The sequence below is a fragment of the Nycticebus coucang genome, chromosome 1 (assembly GCF_027406575.1).
Source record: "Nycticebus coucang isolate mNycCou1 chromosome 1, mNycCou1.pri, whole genome shotgun sequence".
NCBI classification, from domain to species: domain Eukaryota; kingdom Metazoa; phylum Chordata; class Mammalia; order Primates; family Lorisidae; genus Nycticebus; species Nycticebus coucang.
Genome location: NC_069780.1, coordinates 23,238,634 through 23,262,385, shown reverse-complemented (window position 1 = coordinate 23,262,385; position 23,752 = coordinate 23,238,634). Strand labels below are relative to the sequence as shown.

The following is a 23,752-nucleotide window of genomic DNA, read 5'->3' as shown; positions in this document are numbered from 1 at the left end:
TACTCTTCTAGGCAATTCAATTTGGAAGAAGAATTTCATAGCAGTTTGGTTAGTGTGAGCTGAGATAAAGAAGTGACCAAGTGTGGGCGGCGCCTCTGGCTCAGGAGTAGGACGCTGACCCCATATACCAGGGGTGGTGGGTTCAAGCCTGGCCCCAGCCAAAACTGAAAAAAAAAAAAAGAAGTGACAAAGCGCCAAGAATATTTCAGATTGTATATGAAACAAGCACATTGTACCCCTTGATGGCACTAATGTACACAGCTATGATTTAACAATAATTTAAAAAATTAAAAAAATTAAAAATTAAAAAATAATTTTGAAATTCATATAAACGTCCAATTATTTAGTAATTAGTTCAGAAGGGTACTCAAAATCATAAAAAAAAAAAAAAAGAATGCTGTTCAAGGCTTGCCGCCTATAGCTCAAGTGGCTGAGGCGCCAGCCATATACACCAGAGCTGGCAAGTTCGATTTCAGCCTGGGCTGCCAAACAACAACAACTACAAACAAAATAGCTGGGCATTGTGGCAGGCAACTACCAGCTACTTGGGAGGCTGAGGCAAGAGAGTCTCTAAGCCCAGGAATTAGAGGTTGCTTTGAGCTACGATGGCACAGCACTCTACCCAGGGTGATAGCTTGAGGCTCTAGCTCCAAAAAAAAAAAAAAAAGAATGCTGTCAAATTCAGAAAAATCAAAGATAAGTCTTCAGAGTTTTATTTTTCCCTTAAAAAGCAAAAGTATTTCTTCAGTAGCATTATTAATGTATGATGAGTTTTTTTTAAATGTATACACCATCAAAACAGGCTGATACTACTTAACAAAGAAATGTTCAAAAACACAAAGGGAACTACAAGTAAACACTCTGAATGCCTATATTCAGAAATATGAAGCTAAGATTAAGTTGTATATATCCAAATATTTATAATAAGTCAGTTTTGTAAATTTGTTTGTTAGATTTTATATTTAAGTAGCCTAAAAGAATCTTTATTAGAGTCAGTGGCGGATGACTTAAATTGAAAATGCATCCAAACAGAATAACATCTGGTTCATCTACTCGTATAGAGCCCAGAACTGTTTTCAAAAGAAAATAAGATTCTAGATCCTGAGTCATAAAACAAGCAGCACAATGTGAAAATAAGCAGGCTGGAATGAAAGAAATGACATGAAGCCTATAAAAAGAGCTCATACCCTTACATAAACATTCAACTTTTGAATGTGAAAAACAGCCCATCATCCTCCATATTTTTGTTTGTTTCCTTGATATCTCAGACAAGTTAAGCTTCTTGACCTCTTGGTTATTTTTTAAAATTTATATTTGATAAAAACGCTTTTAAATGATCATGTTCATGTGTTCTGTTCTCTATATTTCAACATTTATTCAGACGATTTTGGTGTTATGCATCTAAATACAGAGAACAGAAGAATACTTTTAAAATGATTACTTTCCTCATTGACTACTTTTCTATGCATTAGCTATCAAAATTTAAAATACACTTAACAATTAATTCAGCTATCCCACTAAGAGGAATTTCTCTTGCTTAAAAAAAAAAAAGACCACCCCAAAGAAAGAATTAGTTAGAAAGTCATGATACATCAAAATAGATCTGTATGTCTAAGTCAAAATAGATCTGTATGTCTAAGTAAAATTGTAAAAAATATTTCCTAATTCATTTTTAAGACCCTTTAAATAGTAATCCCTACAACAGCAGTAGCAAAGACTAGAGAAACATTACCAAAGTGCTTTCCACAAAACACTAGTTTCAGGAGAGGCTCCAAGAAAAAAGGTTCATTCTTGGAATCTTTAGAAGGCACCACATATATTAATCTACTCTTAAAGACACTTAAGTACATAACAGTTTATAAAAGACTATGAGATGTTTGGGGGACAAAAAATTTCATAAAATAAAGGGTTCTTTTTGTAATCATCAAAAGCAAGAGTTATTTAAAGCCCTCCACAACCACCTGGTAGATGATCAAGCTACCTTCTTTACAAAGCTGAAGTTTCAGACCTGTCACTCAATCTCTCTCTCTCTATTCCCTCTTTTTCCTCCCTTCCCGAGCCCAAAATATGCACTGATTCTAACCTTATAACTCATAATAATCACAGAGAACTTAACCAAATATAATTCTCAGTCCTTCAAGAAATTCTGATTCAGCATAAAAATTAATACTTTTAACAAGCACTCCATATGATCTGAGTGCAGGTCAAATGTTGTGATGCTCAAAATACCAGATATACATCATAATCCATGTAATAATTAACTACAGTAAATTGACTGTAACTAACAGATCAACATATGGAGGTGGTCAACATAAGGAACGAGGCCTAGTGTACTGATACATGTATGTGGTGCATGTCTGGTCTATGAAAAGTAGGTCAACTAAAGGAGATGGTCAATGTAGGGAGGTAGTCAGCTATGGAGGCGCTACTGTAGTTTATAATTTTATAAACGAAGCCAAAGTGACTTTAAAAAGTAGTAAGCTCAAAAAGTCAAGCCTTCAAGTAAGTATATTAAAAATCATTTTGGGTGGTGCCTGTGACTCAGTGGGTGGGGTGCTGGCCCCATATACGGAGGGTGCTGGGTTTGGGCCCTGCCCGGGCCAAAACTAAAAAAAAAACAAAAGGAAAAAAGACAAACTAAAGAAAGCCAAACCACACCCAAAAAAAAAGGTCCCCTAATATACATGTACTGTTCAGGGTTTTAAGACCAATAATTTTACCCTACAATAAACATTTGTTACCTGTACTTAGTGATTTCAAGAACTCTTGAATTCACTGACTAAAAAACACACAATTTTTGAGTATGTGCACACGTGACTTTTGATAAGAAAATAATTCAAAATTTTCAGCAATTTTCATACTGCTCAATTATCCAATTTAATAGCCCATTTATAAAATTTATTTACCTGAAACAATGGTAGCAGAAACTGCTTCTTAATTAACACCATGAATCAAACACACAAAAACACATTCCTTAATGTTGTTTTCTCTCTCAAAGGCAAACAAAAAGCAACTTACCTTTGCAGAGTCATATTCAAAGAGCCTGTACAACCCTTAATCTTGTTCTGGGCTTCCAGATGAGTCATTCCATTTGCACTTATTCCATCAATGCTGAGAACCACATCACCTATTCTTACATTCGCCCGGGATGCCTTGCCACCATCTTTTAGCTGTAATAAATATATATCATTAGGAGGAAAGTCACTCTTTAAAAAATAAAGAATAATAAATGCAGACAAAAATTATACTTTTGCTTATACCAGAAGCATATTAATATAGTATTAAAGTAACACAAAGTTATCTTGCTTAACATGTAAAGTTAAAATTTAAATGATCTTCAGGTTTATTTTCTTAAATTCTTATTTGCTCTGTACAAAAACTGAAATAATTTTCTGAGAAAGGTTCTTTGATAATTTCTCCTTTTTTTTTTTCAATTGTACACTGGTAGTTGTGTGATTGCTGTGAATGAAGAAGAGAAGTAGCCAAAGATATTTCACATTTTAGTAGAAGAAAAAGAATATAATCTGAATGGGGGCTTAGAAATAATTTTTTTAAACTCTTTAAATAGCTGTGTTTTTGTTTGAGCACAAAGAGTAACACAGAGGGAGGATCTATCGAACAATCCTTCCTGTTGAGTCCAGTTCATATCCAGTGCTTGGGGACTGAGTTCACATCATAGGCCCAACCACCGTTTAGACTGGTGTGCTTCCTGCTCCAGGCACTTAGAGGAGAGGAAAGAAACTGGTTGTATGTGAGACTGACAGACTTTTTACTATATATCAGAATCCTTAATTCCCAATCTTTCTTTCCTTGCTCGGTAAAATTTTCTATGCATTTACATTGTTTAGTTTGATCTCTTTCAATTTTCATGTGTACCTATTTCATTGCTCCAAAAGAAACAAATATAAAGTTACAGTAAAATGAATGGCAGTTCAGTTTTCAGATACCTAGAAACAAGAAACAAGTACAAATCAAAGAAACTATTCTAATTCAAATGATAACTTAGCATCCAATAAGTAAATGCTGATGACACTAAATACTGGAGTGCTAGAAGATAGGTGAGAGTAGGGCCGAAAAAGAAAGTAAATAACCAGGTAGGAAAACAGACTGGGGTGGCAGGGGTCAGGGGATGGGGAGAGAAGGCACAGAGGGAAGAGAAGGAAACGTGTGTACAAAAGAGCATGAGCTGGGCCAGGCGTGGTGGCTCATACCTGTAATCCTAGCACACTGGGAGGCCAGCCAGTGGATTGCTTGAGCTCACAAGTTTGAGTTAGAAACCAGCCTGAGCAAGAGCAAGACTCCATCTCTACTATAAATAGAAAAACTAGCTGGGCCTCTTGGCGAGTGCCTGTAGTCCCAGCTACTTGGGAGGTTGAGGCAAGAGGATGTCTTGAGCCCAAGACTTTGAGGTTGCTGTGAGATATGACACCATAGCATTCTACCAAGGGCTACAGAGTGAGACTGTCTCAAAGAAAAAAAAAAAGTAAGTAACCAGCATTCCTCTAGTACTTCAAATTAAAGATCTTAACAGAGTTTCTATCTCTGATGATGAAAAAGTTTTAGAGATGGGCAGTGATAATGGTTGCATAACCCTGAGAATGCATGCTGTGAAAGCAACTGCATTGTACTTTTAAAAATGTTAAAAAATGGTTCTTTTTTGTTATATGTATTTTGCTACACTTTGAAAAAACTAATGATTTTAGAGAACACTTTACTAAAATAAGTTTTTTTTTTCTTTTTTTTTTTGTGATTTTTGGCCAGGGCTGGGTTTGAACCCACCACCTCCGGCATATGGGACCAGCGCCTTACTCCTTGAGCTACAGGCGCCACCCACTAAAATAACTTTTTGATAAGAACAAAATCACAACACATACACACATGCAAAACCTCAGCTCACTAAACATACTTTGAAAGTAAAACCATAAATACAATGAAACAGTATATGCTCAGTTAAGTTTTCATTACTATCAGTTGTCAAATTCTTTCTTAAAAATAATGATCGAGGCGCAGACCAATCTTACAGTACATAAAAACAAGTACTGAGATATAAAAATCAAGAAAATAGGACTGACTGCCAGACTCATTGAGGCAGGAACTACGTCTACGTTTCCATCCCACATTACAGACCTTCACAAAATGCATGCAAATGAGTGGATGCCATGATATTTATTATTTAACACTGGCAAAATCTTTGGTTTTAAATTGTGAAATTAAGAAAAACTAAAATGTGATATAGTTTGAAACTTACAAACATTTTAACATATAACAATCAAGTGAAAATCAATTGTTATACATTTTTGAAATCTGTAAGAAAAAATATCTACAGCAAGGATATATAAAATCTAACAAAGTATAAAAAAATTTTAAACCCCGCAAATCAAATACTCTCTATTACATACATAGTGATTTAATTTTTATCTTAGTACTAACAAAAACACTCAGACACCCAGATGTTAATGGTAGTAAGAAATATTAGTGAAATATATTTATTTCTTACCAACGAAATAAAACAGATCAAGATGTAACTCATATCAAGCCTGTCAACGTAGCTGTATCACATATGCACATGTTTATATGGTGCGCACACACACTTCTATATCATTGTGATTGACAGAGTGACAAAGTACTTCCATAATTCAATGATAATTAAATATATTGGATTTTAGAATCACAGAACTGAATCCAAGAAAAATATAAGAGAGAATTCTTTTAAGTATATTTTAAAACACTATGTAGGCAGGGGCACAGTGGCTCACGCCTGTACTCCAAGCACTTTGGGAGGCTGAGGCAGGATTGCTTGACACCAGGAGTTCAAAACCAGTCTGAGCAACATCGCAAGAACAGAAAAATTAGCTTGGGTGTGGTAGCACTCACTTACAGTCCCAACCACTCAGGAGCCTGAGGGCAGGAGGATCACTTGAGCTTAGGAGTTATGATAATGCCACTGCACTCTACCCAGGGTGGTAGAGCTAGACCTTGTCTCTAGTGAAACAAACAAAAACCCCCTGTGTAGACATATTAATTAAGGTATAAAAGCAATGTGTGTACATATGTTTTTAAGATTAAGCAAAATGTCTTTAAAAGCAACAATAACTATAATTATATTGAATGATATAATTTTACTATAATAAATGTGTGCAGCCCTCACATTTTTAATAATTAGTATTTCTTTTTATTAATTTAAATCTTAAAGAAAATATTTAATAATAGAAAATATTTTTTCTTCTCTAATGCACAGAACTAAATTGTTCAAATTGTAAAGGATATTTATGAAGAAAACAGTTCCTAAGGTCAGCTATGTCACCACATTCTATGGGACTTTGGGAAGGTCACTTCACTTATAGGGTTGTTAAAATGATTACACGAGATAACAGCTCAAGAAATGTTAGCTATTGCTGTATTATTACTACCTTGACCTCAGATTACTAATCTGAGAAATGTGAGGGCTGCCCTAGATGATCTCAAAGGCCTTCTAAGGCCCCTATCAATTTTAAAAGTGTATCTACTTGTGAGCTACCTGTACAAAACTATATAGGTTTAATCCTAAAGTAAGAGTCGAATCTGGAAGACTTCTGTGGGGCAAAGAAGTATCAATTCCCCACTACAACAGGCAAATTAATAAAATTTGGAATCCTGGTAATGAAAGAAAATATTAACATAAATCACCCTAGGTTTTGCTTTAGCTAAAAAGGGAAAACATTAAAAAAAAAAAAAAAAAAGTTACCCAGAAATACAACATATCTAAACTACCTCACCATCCTCACATAAAAACAATAAAACCAATGGGCATTTGCTCTAAATGTACCCAACAGAAGCAATTTAAATATTCCCAGTCTAGTAGTAATATAAACAAAATGAACATTGTCGGAAGGAAATAAACAAATCAAAGACAATGCCATAACCAGATGAGTATTTCTTACTCCTTTGCTCTAGTTTCCCACTAGATTCTTTAGCTCTTACCATCTCGAGATTTTCGAAACCAATTTCTCAGAATTGCCTATTTTTTTTAAGGACTGTTTTTATTCTAGCTGCCACCTTTATTTTCAGATCATGGAGCACAGAAATTCTATAGCCTCGTGAATTTTGCCTATTTCTTAGGTGCCACATCCAGGAAAATTACTAAATCTTTTCAATACATCTGCTCATCTCCCATGACATTCACATCCTCACCACCTTTCACTCTGACTTTGCCTGTGGCCGACACAGGAGGTTTCCCTCATTCACCTCTCTATATTCCTTTTCTTTTCCTCCATCCTTACATTTCCAAATGATAGCTTCATTATCATCCACATGGGAAAGTCATAATCATGTCAATTCTCTTAGGATAAAAAACCTCAAACATCTTCTGCTTCCTACAGTGTAAAATAAAGTTGAAGTCTGAAATACAAACCTTCTGCTATAAATTTGGGGATCATGTTTATAGTCTGCTCTTCTCTAAGAGTGTTGAATAGTGTGGGTTTCATAAGCATATTTGATTAGACTGTACTAAATAAAATCAATAAATCAGCATATCAGTTTAATATACTAAATTCTAGCAGAAGTATTTTTTGTTTACAATCTTCAGTTAATAATTAGACTGAAGTAACGTAAGTAAAATCAAAAGTCAAACCTTTGCAATATAACAAAATAAACCCATTTTGGGTATTTATTAATGTACAGTTTGTAGCACCTCCAATGAGATGCTACAACTTCCCTTGGTAGCTTTATTTATCTAGCAATTTTTAGGAAGAGCCTAACTGTATTTAATCTCAATCCTTTCTCAACGAATTAGCAGAAATATAAACTGCCATACTGAGTCCTTTTTGTTTACAGTTTTTTGGGGCTTAGTAATATTAATCATCTTAGATTTTCAACACTGACTTCTAAATCTCTATCTTCATTCCTACTCACACCGTTTAAACTTAAGAGCATGAAAAGCTTAAAACTAATGAAGTATATAGTGAGAAATGCTCAATGCACGGAAACCAACTCAGGACTTGTGAAAAGGTAGTACCTCACTCAATACTCCTGTGAGTTTCATTTCTCTCCACAACTACTTCCTCAAGCTTTTCACGCATTAGAAGGATAAATACTCTTCTTCTCTTAACTAGGGAGGCATCATCATTGTGAACTGTGAGTAGTCAAGGAAAGACTACAAGGTCTTTCATTATTTGCACAGCTCATTTTTCACTGATTTTGCAAGTCTGAATAGCTTGCATTTCTTTGAAGCAGTAATAACTTTCTGTCAGCAGTATACATCTTACATGGCAGCCATAAGTGTGCATATACATCAAAAATGCACAATGTATAGGAAGGGAGCAATCGTGGGAGACTCCTGGGTCAACCTCAGTATAAATCAAAGTAATCACAAGCAAATGCTTCTCCTTTGATATTCAATACATTTTTCAGCACTACTGCCCAATTTTCCATAGACTTAATTATAGCTGTATGCTTCTTTAAAAACTGCTTTCTGGTCTAAAGTGCAAGCATATACCGCTGCACATATTGGAACTACCTCTGAAATCAACTGTTTACTGACACTAAAATGAAGGAAAACTAGAACTGTATGCTCCCCAAGAGGCTGATGTCTTTTTTGAGCCTCCCCATTAACTTAGGAGAGATCTAATATCAATCACCTATACTTGAACTAAAACTCATCCCTAGGAAGAGCTGTGCTTTAACCTTTTTATATAAAATTATGGATTACAGAAGTTTTCTCTTGAATAAAAAGTCTAATCTTCAGTAAGCAGAGAGAACAGACTATGGGGGGGGTCGTTGTAAGGGAAAAAGGGATTAGGGCCTTGGGCTTCTTCCATCTTATTTTGACTAGGAAAGACCCAAAGGTAAATTTTCTTCCGTCATTTAAGGAAGGTAGATCATTTCACAGTCTTTTCCTACCCTGAGAAAAAAAATGACCCAGAAAAAAACTAATCGGTACTATTTACTGAGCACCAACAGTAAAGCAGGAAACTTCAGGGGCCCTGCATCATCCTTACTACTGTGAGGTAGTTGTAGACTGTTTTATAGGTAGGAAAACAAGAGCTTCAAAGTGATTAAATGACTTCTTCACAAGCAGGTAGCAAGTAAGCCCCAGTTCTGAGCATCTGCTTTCAAGTCAGGCAAATGTGAGCATGTATTCATGCTCTACAAGCCACTTACTAGTTCTGTGGCCTGAATTTTCTTGGCCTTCTAAGCCCTAGAGCTCTCTAAATGGGGACTATAATTCCACATGCCTCAGAGAGCCGCTGAGCAGGTCAAACAAAACACCAGCACAGCACATACCACAAAATGCACAGGAAATGTTCACTATTGCTGCTCATTGTTAGACTAAGCCACAAATTCACACAGGCTGGAAGCCCACTTCAAAACCTACAGGGCAAAGACAGTTTTTCAAACTGACCAGTCAGATCCTCTTATTTGTCACTCCCTTCCTTAAAGGAAGGTCAAACATCACTCCTTCATTCATTCTCTTCCCTCTGCTTCTCTAAGCCTAAACTTTCCCCTCACTCAGCAACAGGGAAGGATGTGCCACTTTCAGAATCTTAGTTCACTGCATCAACCTTCACTGCTTACCACTCTCTAATTCTGAGATTTCCAAACTCTGTTCCCACAGAACAGGAACCGTATGTCACCACATCCCAGGAGAGTTAAGTGTTGCTTGCCACTGTACCAAGAAACCAAAGGAAAAGAATCAACAGTGAGATACTGGTGAAGAAGCCTTGAACTAGGGGATGGGGAAGAACAGGAATGAAAGAAAACAAGAGAACACATGGGGTTTGTATAAAGGACAATATTGGTATAAAAAGAAAAGGGAACCAAGATCATGGAAGAAACAGTATTTAAACTGAACAGAATACCAAAATAATCAGTAGCTATAGAAGAGAGAAGATTTTAATTCTGATTTGCATTGGTAAAATAACATATGTGACTGTAATTATAGAGCCAGTTTCTCACAGTAATACTTAGGATGTTATTAAACATGTTATTTGTTTTCAAATAAAATTTGTAACTAAAATTCTCCCAAAATGCTTAGTTTCCATGCAAATGAGGATGCCAACAGCATTTCTTCCTGAAACTTTATAACAAAAAGGTAGTGCTGTATGTTTATAAAACTGTACTGAAATTTTTAATATCTCAAGACACCTAGATAAGGAACTAAAAAATGCACTGAATAAAAAATGTAACTTATCCATAAAAAAGTATACTATTTGAGATTCGTAAGAAGTTAGTTATACCTGTGAAACTAACCTCTCTCCCCCTAGCTATTACCTCTTCAGAGCACCTCCTGCTCCCCTCACAGAAACAAAAAGAATTTTAATTTTTTTATAATGGATGGGGCCACATCTAAAGTGCATCTTAGAATGGGTACAGGAGAAACTTACTAAATGCAGAATACAAATGCCTACATACAGTAACTAAGAAAATGCCATGAAGGCTACGTTGAACAGTTTGATGAGAGTATTTCAGATTGTATATGAAACCCGGACATTGTACCCCTTGATTGCACTAATGTACACAGCTATGATTTAACAATAAAAAAAAAGAATTTTAATTTTTTTAAATGACAACCCCTTATAGCAAATATCACTAAATAAGTTTAGCTGTCTAAGATTTCTCTTTAAAATGATCATTCAATACAGCTGCTATATTGTTCTAAGCTTTTCTATCAAGACACAAAATATTTAGCCATAGCAGTGGCTCTTAGCATGCCTTAGAATTCTCTAATGAAAGCTGTGTGCTGTCTGTCTAAATTACAGAACTGCTCAATATGGTCACATGCACACAAAAACCTCTATTTACCTCTCCTTGGAAATAAGCCAGCAGTTGCAAAGCTCAGAAAATGAGTGTTGGCAATAGAAATGATGTATTGAAAATATGTAAGTCCAACTACTATATATTACAGAAACCAGTTTTATAATACAGATAGCACCATTTTAATTGTCATGTATTTACTAAACAGAACAATTTATTGTGGTTCAAAAGGAATTTATTTTGGTAATTATCCTAAAATGTACTACGGGGAGGGCGGTGCCTAAAGCTCAGTCGGCGGGGCGCCAGCCACATACACCAAGGGTGGTGAGTTTGAGCCCGGCCTGGGCCCGCTAAAACAACAATGACAACTGCAACGACGGAAAAAAAAAAAATACCCAGGTGTTATGGCGGGTGCCTGTTGTCCCAGCTACTTGGGAGGCTGAGGCAAGAGAATCACTTAAGCCCAAGAGTTTTAGGTTGCTGTGAGCTGTGACACCATAGCACTCTACCGAGGGCAATAGCTTGGGACTCTGTCTCAAAAAAAAAAAAAAAGTACTATGGATAACAAGTAGGAGGTAAGTACCTGTACAGTGAACCACAACCAAAGTGCAAGTATTCAACCTTCTGCATATTTTCATCAAATATGGAATGCTTGGAAACATATGACCCTAATACCATGGGTATGGCAGGAATGCCATCAGACATAGTAAATGTAAAAAAAGAACATATAAATATGACAGCTACAGAAAGAAACACTAACAGAAATTTCCCATGTCCACAAACCCTGGGAACCAACCCATGGGAAAATGGAAGCTATTGTTTTTCCAACAGTGACCAAAAGTTGAAGAAATGTTTTAATAAAAGTATAGCAGTCTGACCAATAGGATTTTCTTGAGGCAGAAGCAGCACTGAAAAAATTGCTTTCTAAAAAAAAAAATCTAATTAATGAGGAAATCTTTAATTTTATTTCAAATTGTATTTGCCAGTACCTGCTGTAGAATAAAACACTGAACCCAGACACAGGAGATCATGGTCGAAAGTTTCTAGGTATCTATCTCTCAAATACTTCCCAGGGTGTCCCATAAATGTGACTGTTTTTGCATCACCACACCCCCAAAACACACATGACTATATAAGAGCATGACGTCTATGGTAGGGAACTTACACAGAATTTGTTTTCCTGCCAACAGCAGATGCCACTCAACTACCACCAAATATCACAAATAAATAAAATGCGAGCACCTGACAGACTACTAAAGTGAACCGAAGTAAAAATTTATGAAGTGCTGATTTTTCCCAAACATATCCATCAAGGCTGTTTGTCAAACCCCAATTCATTTACCATCTACTCTAGTGTTTATTAATCTACTCTACAATATCCCACTTGCTCACTTTCTGTAGCTCTATCTGGACAGATTTATTGTTATGTATTATCGGCACTAGGACTAGTCTGCAAATGCTACTCAAACAAATTAAAATGCCAATCTCTGACTCAGATGTCTAATGTGAATGAGCCCCTTTAAAATCTGACATTACTGTGGATTTAATACCTTTTTAAACAAGGTGACATAAAATCAATTGTTTTTTTTTTTGTGTGTGTGTAGGTTAGAATAGTAGGGAGATAAAATAAGCAATCACTGACGTCTCTCTGTGAGCCAATGTGTAGAACCTTGCCTGACTCAAGTGAGCACTGGTTACTTTAACAGTGGGCCTTGTATTACATTTGGTCATAAGTAATCAATGTGACTCAAGAATTAGAGAATATACCTTATATGGTAGCAATGAGGAGAATACCTCGAAGTATGTGTCATCATGCCTCACAAAACCAAACATGCCTCTTTCCTTATGTAGCCGCAGAGCTACCTAGTTCAAACACAGGGCTTCTGCTAACACGGTATTGTTTGTTCTGGTAGTCTCATTGTACGTCCCATGAAGAGCCCTTATTTACTGAAATATCATCTTATTCTACTCTACCAAAGGCCTAACAAAACGAAACATGTCTGTTAAACTGTGATTCACTATAAATTGTGATGCCACATTAACACTTTGATTTCATAGGTAACCCATATGTGTCTAAGCTCAAAGACTTAATGTGTTTTATAGTTAAGGTATAAATATTATTCTACCAGAAATGTGGAAATTATAGTAGCATGTAAAAAGAACATATTCAAAATATCAAAATCAAATGAATTTGTTAATTATAGAGAAATTAGTGGTTCTACATAGTCCACTCTGGAACAAGGGAAATGTTATAAAAATGTCACAGGTAACTACAAAGATTAAAAGAAAATTAGTCAACTCTAGTTTACTTGGAAACAGATTAACACATAATCACACATTTCAACACTTCCTCTCCACTAGGTTCTGTTCAATAATGAGATGAGTCCTTTAAAATTGTATGTAAGCATGCATGTACTTTCCACTAAGAAGGACCATAATTTTTCCCAAATTCTCAAAGGCATCTATGACCAAAAACATTTTCAGAACTTATGATTTAATGAAACCTAAGAAGAGAGTTTCTCCAAGTGTGGTTCCTAATCACCAGTACCAGCATACTTCTACTGGGCGGGGGCAGACAGGATGGCATGCAGGAACGGATCTCAAGCCCTTCTAAACCCACAAACTAAAGATGATTTGCAACCAAAACTCCATTAGCATCAAGAAAATTTAAGAACTCTTAGGATGAATATTTATTCAAAGTAGTACAAAAATCATGATTTTACATGCTAAGATAAATGTAGCTTATAAAAACAGGGATTTGCTGTTAAAAAAAACTCTTACAATCTTCATACTGTAAGTCACTACCATGAATAAGGGCCTATTCCAATAACACATTTCTTAGAATCTTCAATTCTAAGAAAATTGAATGGCTTTCCCCTCACTACTGTTTCATACTATTTAACTTGTCACATGTGTATGCAACTCTCTATAAGGTATTGCTCTGCAAATGATCTGTGCTGAAACACTGTCGTCATGAATTAACTCTGCCACAAACTTTAATAAATCACTAGAAAAATATAATGTAAATAAACCATACAAAATATAAGCCCAGGTTTTTTATTATTAGATTCCACAGACATACGACTATTGTCAACCTACTTATGAAAGTTTCTCAATACTTACTCTCCACTTCTGTACTTGTATCTTCTCAACCATAACCCAGTAGTGTTGCTGGTCTGCAGATCAGACTCTGAGGATGTTCCTTCTAGTCAATAACAATATCTTAAATTTCTCTTAAGGTCCATTATACATGGTGTGAAATATAATACACAATTTTTGATGAATTGCCATACTTCAAATCAAAGGTATTTAATAGTCTATTTTAGTCATTTAAATCATTTCCTAATTGTTTTGTTCTCATATTAAACATAAAGTGATTAATAATACTGTACATTTATTTTGGCAAATTTATCAGACTTTTTCTTCAGCTATTATTTCTAAAATAGTATGCATATTTAAATTTTTACTCTTTGACAGACTGTCAGCCAGAATATCTGTGGCCATTTATAATTCCACAAACACTGTATGTAAATGTCTCATATCCTTCACCTTCACAACCCTTAGTATTGAAAAGGAAACCTTAGGGTCATTTTAGCTCCCTCACTACACTAAGAAATCCTGTGACCTTAGGCAAGTCATTTTCTTCCCTGGCCTCACTCTGCTCAGCTATACAAGGTGGTTGGATCCAATGTTTATAGGGTCTCTTTCAACTCCAAGAGACAAATTTACACACACCTGATAATTTTTCATTAATCTCTAAATAATCATTACCACTGAGCAGCACCTGTGGCTCAGTGGGTAGGGCACAGGCCCCATATACCAAGGGTGGTGGGTTAAAACCCAGCCCCAGCCAAACTGCAACAAAAAAATATCCGGACATTATGGCTACTTGGGAGCTGAGGCAAGAGAACTGCCTAAGCCCAAGAGCCGGAGGTTGCTGTGAGCTGTGACACCATGGCACTCTACCAAGGACGACAAAGTTAAGACTCTGCCTCTAAAAAAAATAAAAAAAATCATTACCACTAATATTCAGTTTTCATCTGGGGACTAAAATAAATGTATATTATTCTCCAGTGTTTTTTATACATTATTATTAGTATAATTAATATTTAAAAATTAAAATGTTTGGGAGAATTGCTGGGATTAGCATGAAATGGTTCAAATCAGCTCTGGGTCTAAGATGGGAAAGACAAGATCATTGCAAAACTGATTAAAACAGCAACAGAACTAAGACTACCAGATGAGCAATAATGAAGGTAATTGTGAACATCCAGAATTCAAACTAGAAGTCACTTAAAAAAATCTGGATTTGGGAATAGTCATCTAGTCATCTAATACACAAGAAGATAAAAATGTATGGTAAACAATGCTTCAGAAATCACTAAGAAGGTAAAGACTGGGGAACCATTTCAAACATACGAAGACAAACCAAAAAGTCCAGAATGTTATTAATCAAGGAATTAAAAAAAAAAAAAAAACATGTTGCGTACATATTAAAACACATCTTACAAATTATTTCCTCTTGTCTCTTAAAACCACATCAACATTAGAAACCTAAAAATCTGGAGTTTCAGAGCTAACTAGGAGAGGAAAGAATTTAGCTTTTCTAATTTTTTAAACTTCAAGTGATTTTTTTCTGTAGAATGGATTCATAAAGGGCAAGAACCTTCTTTCCTGGTAGCAGCTGAGCCCTCTGCCATTAACTACTGAATGATGCACTTACTCATTTACCACACCTTTACTGAATGATTACATGAGGGCCAGATGCGGATGACTGTAAAAATAAATTATTAAACTAGTGTGGAAAGTAAATATGCATCCACTCAATCATTCAACAAGTACTTGCTAAGTGTTGATTAAGCACCGGTCTGTTGTAGGCACTGGGTGATGAAGCAACAAACAAGGGTAGTCTTACCCCACGCAGAACTGACCTTCAGTCAGAGGGGAAAGAGATAATCAACAAATAGACATACAGCTATATAATGAAATGTCCGGAAGTAAGAAGTGTTATAAAAGATAAAAGAGAGAAGAGAAAGATATAGAAAGGGCCAAAAGATACCATTTTAAGGATAGATGATCAGGGAAGACTTCCTGGGAAGGTAACGTTCAACCAGAGGCCAGGTATCTAGAGAGAAAGCACCCCAGGCAGAGGGAAGGCAAAATGACACATTGGGCTACTGCAGAATAATGACGAAATGTATGAATGTTATCGATTGCACAAAGACTAGAATTAATATACCTTGGTGCCATAAACGTTTCTCAAAAGATAATGACGATTGCTTTGAGTAATAAAATACGGACTGGAATTCACAGGAACAAAAAAGGAAAACAAACATGTAGTCCAGGAAAAAAACAGAAAGGATGTGAAAGACGCGATGATACCGAAGTACTACCAAGTCTAGGGAACGGAAGGCAGTTAAGGGTGTCTACAGCATAGGCAGAAAATGACAGGGAAACTGGGTGCCAAAGATGACAATAAATAATTTCTGAAGGCTTGGAAGTATAAGCTGCTTCCACAACAACTAGTGTAATTTCATTACCTATACTACATTGCTTACATTATCCATGCCTAATTCCTCATTCCTTCCAGTACTTTCCTACTAGCCACTTTCTCCTACCCTTTAGAGAAGATGGGGAAGTCTTTTGTCTATTCCAGTCCCAGGAAATGTAGCATCAGAATCCTTTATACATCCAGCCTCTCCGAACACTTGTCCCGAAGAGCCAAGTTTGAGAGCCCCTGGGGAGCTTCTCCCTTCCAGCTTTCTGCTTAGGTCAGAACTACCACCAATACCCCTTATACATCTCCTGTTCCTTTTCTTGCAGTCCCAGGTTCTTCTTCTATTTTTATTTCTTTTTCCCCATAAACCATTCTAAATAGTTGGCTTTTATCAAGAGAGCACCAAATTGTTAGATCACTTCTAGCCCCTTGGTCTCTAGTCACAAAGCATTGGCTCATTCCAGGTGTTTCACTCCCTCTATGGAAACAAAAAGCACAATCACAAACAGCAGCTAGAAATGGGAAGGAAATGTTCTTGTCAGTGCCACTTTTTTCCTTTTCTTTTCTTTTTCCTTTCCTTACTAAAATAAATTGGAACAACTCTGAATGATTCTTGTTCTGGTGCAGTGGTGCACCATGTGTTTCTGTGTTCTGGGTAATACTGGACTTGGCAGAGGGCAGGGTGCTGACAGCAGTTAGGGAAAGTCTATTAAGCAATGTCACTGCTCCCAGTGGTGCAAAGTCTGCCCAGGGGTGGGCAGCAGGGAGGCCTCAGATTCTGGTTAGTCTGGTACATTAGGCCCAAGGACAATGCTATTTAATCCTCTCATTGTTTTCTACTCAGACACTGCACTAGCACTTTGACGTTTCAAATGCTTCTGCCCTTTAGGGTAGCAGCCCAGTGTCTCTTAAAAATAAGGATAAGGTTAAAGCCATTACTGTTACAGAAAACAAAAATTCACTACCAGAAGCTATGGGTCAATCTAGGATCTACATAGGTTTTTCCTTGTGTACATCAAAATTATCTGTACTATCCACTGTCAAATAATTCTGAGAGACCAATATTTTACATTAGTTTTATAAGTCTGAGTTAGGTTACAGTACTATGAATGGGATTTCATTCTTTCAGCAAATGATTAATATGCACATAAAATATATCAGCACACAAGGTACCTGTATGTACAAGTGTATGTGTGGGGCTGGGGGTAAGGGAGGGGAGGGTAACATAGAATCATACTTTCTTTTTTTTTTATTAATATTAAATCATAGCTATGTACATTAATGTGATCATGGGGCACCATACACTGGTTTTATAAATAGTTCGACACATTTTCATCACACTGGTTAACATTGCCTTCCTGGCATTTTCTTAGTTATTGTATTAAGACAATTATATTCTACATTTACTAAGTTTCACATGTACCCTTGTAAGATGTTCTGCAGGTGTAATCCCACCAATCCCCCTCCCTCTGCCCATCCTCCGCCCTTCCTCCCCTCCCTCTCCCCCTTCCCCTTATTCTTGGGTTATAACTGGGGTATAGCTTTCATATGACAGCCATAAATTAGTTTCATAGTAGGGCTGAGTACGTTGGATACTTTTTCTTCCATTCTTGAGATACTTTACTAAGAAGAATATGTTCCAGCTCCATCCATGTAAACATGAAAGAGATAAAGTCTTCATCTTTCTTTAAGGCTGCATAACATTCCATGGTGTACATATACCACAATTTATTAATCCATTCGTGGATCGATGGGCACTTGGACTTTTTCCATAACTTAGCAATTGTGAATTGGGCTGCAATAAACATTCTAGTGCAAATATCTTTGTTATAATGTGATTTTTGGTCTTCTGGGTATATACCTAGTAGAGGAATTATAGGATTGAATGGCAGATCTATTTTTAGATCTCTTAAGTGTTCTCCAAACATCTTTTCAAAAGGAATGTATTAATTTGCATTCCCACCAGCAGTGTAGAAGTGTTCCCTTTTTTCCACGCCAACATCTCTTGGGATTCTGTGATATGGGCTAATCTTACTGGAGTTAGATGGTATCTCAAGGTAGTTACACTTTCTTAACTGTTAAAAGTATATATAATCAACAGATACTATCTGTAAGAATGCCTACCATTTACTGAGTCCTTATTTCATATCAGGCACTATGCTGAGTGCCTTTCTACATTCTCTTTTTGTACCTTCCATTTCCATCATGTAAGATGACAAAGGTTAGATAGCAAATGAAAAATGCTACATTAGAAAGTTAGATCAATTTGCCCTTCTATCTCTTAAGTTAACATCTTGCCTTTATATTTTTCAGTATGTGCAAAAATCTATCCAAAACGTTAAACATGAAGGGTACATTTCCATGAAAATGCACCCAACAATCCCCTGGTTAGCTTAGTTATTATCCTCTGTTGGCAATTTTTATAAGCTATTTCCTCAACTTCCAAGCAAAGTGGAAAATAGTTTACAAAATATACTATTAATAGTATCAAAATATTGTCTGACTTAGAAAATTCTTATTCCAGAAACAAAATCCTCTATTCCATGAGTTCCCCAACTACATTGTTCAGAATTATAGAACTAGAGGCTAACATGCTGACATGTAATGTCTAAGACAGCAGTTCTCAACCTGTGGGTCGCAACCCACAGGAACGGTAGTGAAGGGCCGCGCGGCATTAAGAAGGTTGAGAACCACTGGTCTAAGAGCTCAGAATCACTCAGGTGGGAAATAGATGCCACGCAGCATGATTTTTAGTCTGAGGCACACTTCATGGACTAAAAACAGTTCTGGCACAAAACCACTAGAATGGCATACATTTTCACTGAGAATTTCTTTGGAGAGTAGCAAGATAATAGTAAAGACTTTTTCAAAAAAGAATTGTTTTTATTTTGTTGTGTTTTACTTTGACTGGAAGAAACAAGGGAGGAAGTATGGTATTACTAGATGTTTTGCCCAACCAAAGTGATTTGCAAACTAATTACCTTTCTCCTTCAAACAATGTAAAAACACAAAAATGGCAACATGACACCACCCTAATTCGAAAGGATTATTTAGTATATTATTTTTACCCAAAAATCTAAAAATATATTCAGGTATTTTATTAAATGTTTAAAATTTCCTTTCTTAATTCTGACTTACTAATTATTCTATAAATAAATCAATAATAACACAAGCTCCTTTTCTTAGAGCTGAATCAGTATTTGTTTCCAATAACGTTTTTATAGACTTAAGAAGTATGCATACCAATTTGGAGATATCAAAAAACAGGGCAGAAAAGAGAATATGCTGGCTTGGTGCCCATAGCTCAACGGTTAGGGCACCGGCCACATGTACTGGGGCTGGTGAGTACGAACCCAACCCAACCCTGCTAAACAAACAAACAAACAAAAATATCCAAGCATTGTGGCGGGCACCTGTTGTACCAGCTACTAGGGAGGCTGAGGCAAGAGAATCACTTGAGCCCAAGAGTTTGAGGTTGCTGTGAGCTGTGACACAATGGCACTCTACTGAGGATGACATAGTGAGACTCTGTCTCAAAAAAAAAAAAAAAAAGAGAGAGAAAGAGAGAATATGCTGAGCTGTGGAAGAACCCACAAAATATATAGGGATAAATCTATAAGACAATATTTAGACTAAGAAGAAAAAAAAATCAAAGAGAAATTTGACAGAATTTGGAAGGCTTGACAAGGAGTCTCCAAAATACAATTTGTGTGCCCACAATTGATATGCTGAAGCCTGATCTCCAATGTGGTATTAAGAGGTGGGGCCCTCAGGAAGTGATTAGGTCATGAGGGCTCCATGCTCATGAATGGAAATCAGCACCTTTACTAAACAGGACCCAGAGGCTCGGCACCTGTAGCTCAAGTGGCAAAGGTGCCAGCCACATACACCAGAGCTGACAGGTTCAAAACCAGCCCAGGCCTGCCAAACAACAATGACAACTACAACCAAAAAATAACAGGGGGTTATGGCAGGCACCTATAGTCCCAGCTACTTGGGAGCCTGAGGCAAGAGAATCGCTTAAGCCCAGGAGTTGGAGGTTGCTGTGAGCTGTGATGCCACAGCACTCTACCCAGGGCGACAGCTTGAGGCTCTGTCTCAAAAAAAAAAAAAAAAAGACGAGGACCCAGAGAGCTGCCTTGCCCTTCTGCCACGCAAGGACACGCATAAGCACCACCTATCAAGAATCCCCACACACCAGACACCAAATCTTGCCAATGACTTATCATGGACTTCCCAGTTTCCAGAAATATGAGAAATATATTTATGTTGTTTATAAATTACACAGTCTAAAGTATTTTGTTATAGCAGCCTGAACAGACTAAGACAGAAACTGATCCTGACAAGTAAAGTATGACTATAAAAATACCTAAAAATGTGGAAGCAGCTTTGGAACTGGGTAATAAGAGGCTTGAAGAATCTGGAGGTGTATTCGAGAAAAAGCCTTTGCTGTTGTGAATGGAGGAAGTATTAAGGATTATTCTGATGTGGGCTCAGAAGAGCTATAGATGAAAGCCTCAATCTTCTCAGAGATTACTTAAGTAGTCATGAACAAAATGGTGGTAGAAATTTGGACAATAAAGGTCATTTTGATGAGGTCTCAGATAGAAATGAAGAACATGTTATTGGAAACTAGAGCAAAGGCAATCCTGTTATAAAGAGGCCAAGAACTTGGCTAACTTGTGTTTGTATCCTATAATTTCATGAAAGGTAAAACTTCTGAGCAATGAAATAGGATATCTAGCAGCATGGCTTCTCTTAACTACTTGTAACAAAATGCAAGGAGAGAAACAAAATTCATAATCAAAAGGGAGCCAGATTGGCATTAAAAATAAAAAACAGAGAGAGAAACAGAACTTAAAAGATTTGGAAAATTCTCAGCCTGGCCATATTGAAAAGAATACAGAAATATATTCAGGAAAGAACACTTAGGGTGTGGACAGGCCACCCTTTGATGATTAGCCATGCACTATTCACCGAGACAACAAAAGAATGAATGACCTGAGGGCTTTTGGATTATCTTCAGGGCTGTCACTCTCATTTCAGGCCCAGAATGCCTGAGACCTTGGAAACAGAATGATTTCCAGGCTCTGTCCTCTGCTTTCAGATACAACATCCTCAACAGTCATAGGTGAGGTTCCAGTGGCAGTAGGTGCACCAGTGGCCACTCCAGAGGGTACATGGAGCCCTTGGCAGCATTCACACAATACCATCCCCACTAGGCTGCAGAGTTCAGAAGCTATATGGGCATGGCTGCCTCCATGCAGATGTCAAAGGATGCCACATTTCTCTGCCTCAAGGTCCAGGCAGAGAATGGCCATGGGGCAAAGCCACCACAGAAAGTCCCCAATAGAGCCCCCACCCCACAGCAATGCCTAGTGGAGCTGTGGGGGCAAGGCCATATCCCAGTAAAATCACAGACATGCTACCCCAACCTGGAAGAGCTGCAGGCACCATAATCCAACCTGGGAGAGCTGTGGCTTTGACTTTTCCCAGCAAAGCACTGCCCACAACTATAGGGGCCCAACCCTTGCCCCAATAGGTCCAGAAGGCAGAAAATGGAGTCAGAGAAGATAATTCTCAAGCCTTAAGATATAATTTAATATTGTTTCCCTGTTGGGTTTTAGACTTATTTGGGACCAGTCAGCCCGTTCCTCTTTTCCTATTTCTCCTTTTTGGAATGGGATTGTGTAAACAGGGCCTGTCTCACTATTGTATTTTGGAAGCATGTACCTTGTTTGATTTTACAGGTCACAGCAGGGGAGAAATGTGCCTCAAGACTTAAGACCTTAAGTCTCTCTTACACCAGATTCAGATATTTCAATGATACTTTGGCTTTTGACTTTGAGTTGATGCTAGAATAAAATAAGGCTTTGGGGGCTACTGGGATGGAATGATGTATTTTGCATGTCAAAAGAACATGAATTTTGAAGGGCCAGAGGCAGAATGCTATGATCAGTTTGTGTCCTTCTAAAATTCATATAATGAAACCTAAACTGTGGTATTAAGACATAGGGCCTTTAGGAGGCAATGATGCCCATATTAAAAAGGCCTGAGGGAGCCTGTTAGCCTCTCTGCCCTTCCCCTATGTGAGGATACAGCCAGGAAGCCCATCTTTGAAACAGAGAATAAGTCCTCAGCAGACCCTGAATCTGCAGGGGCCTTGATCATAGACTTCTCCATCTCCCTAACTATGAGTGAAAGGTGTAAATAGTGGTACCCAGAGAAGAACCATGGAGAACATGTTCAGCCCAGGTTTATTGAAAGGGGAAGGTGACCCACAGGGTGGGAAGTGCAAATCTGTAGGGAAAGCAGATAGAGACCACTTTTATGTGGGGTCTTGTGGGGTGGGTATGTTCCATAGGTTGCCTGTCAGGTTAGGGTCTTTTAGTGTGAATTTGTGGCGGGTGGGGCTAGCCAGATCCTTTGTGTCTTTGTCTTAGGAGAGGAAAAGGAGGAGGAGGAGAAAATAGAGGTTTGTATGTATTGGCTGTTGCTTTAGGGTCCCCAACAGTGAATAAATTTCTGTTGTTTATAAATTACACAGTCTAAGGCATTTTGTCAATCATTTGGCTAAGATATTAAAAACATTTTTTTTTTTTTTTGTAGAGACAGAGTCTCACTTTATGGCCGTCGGTAGAGTGCCGTGGCATCACACAGCTCACAGCAACCTCCAACTCCTGGGCTCAAGCGATTCTCTTGCCTCAGCCTCCCGAGTAGCTGGGACTACAGGCGCCCGCCACAACGCCCAGCTATTTTTTGGTTGCAGTTTGGCTGGGGCCGGGTTTGAACCCGCCACCCTTGGTATATGGGGCCAGCACCTTACCGACTGAGCCACAGGCGCCGCCCCTGTAATTCACTACCAGAGAAACAACCACAATTACAACAGTTAAAGAGTCAGAAATTATATCACAGGAGGAATTACTTTAAAAGTGGATGGTTTTGTAAATAATAAGTGTGAAATATAAGTATGAATTAGAATTACTGTGTTTTACACAGTGTTTTATAAAGCAGTGATTCACACACTTGGCTGATCAAAATATGTAATACTGTGAAAAGTATATTTGGTCTTACCCTTGTTTGTTAACAAAGAATTCCCAAGCCCTTGGAATCTCTGAAGTGGTAAGGGTGAGTCCCTCACATGCTATGAGTTAACTGGTGGCTAGAGGCCCCTGGTGGCTTCAGAATGGGAAGGTGTGATAGAGGCTTGGAATTTTCAGATCCATCTCCAACCTCCAGGGAGGGAAGAGAGGCTAAAGTTTGAGTTTATCACCGATGGCCAATGATGTAATCGCTCATGCCTATACACTGAATCCTCTACAAAAAACAAGAAAAACTAGGTATGGAGAGCTTCCGGTAAACAGAGCACATGATGGAAGCAACTGTCATTTTTCTAGTAGACACTAGAAAATGTCTACTGGTGGGGGGGGTGTGTGCTGCCCTGAGAGGGTGTGGAAGCTCCACACCCTTTCTCATATGCCTAGCCCCCAGCATCTCTTCCATCTGTCTACTTGTGAGTATTCT

The 23,752-nt window shown here is 37.5% G+C and overlaps 1 protein-coding gene across 7 annotated transcripts in view; it reads right to left on the bottom strand.

Moving 5' to 3' along the window:
* The window catches only part of PDLIM5 (PDZ and LIM domain 5), a 225,992-nt gene that overhangs the window by 147,143 nt on the left and 55,097 nt on the right, over nucleotides 1-23,752 (bottom strand). For all 7 annotated transcript variants that reach the window (XM_053608692.1, XM_053608717.1, XM_053608773.1 and 4 more), the window contains exon 3: nucleotides 3,019-3,170. In XM_053608692.1, the coding sequence (XP_053464667.1) occupies nucleotides 3,019-3,170 (152 nt within the window). The remainder of the gene's footprint in view (nucleotides 1-3,018; nucleotides 3,171-23,752) is intronic.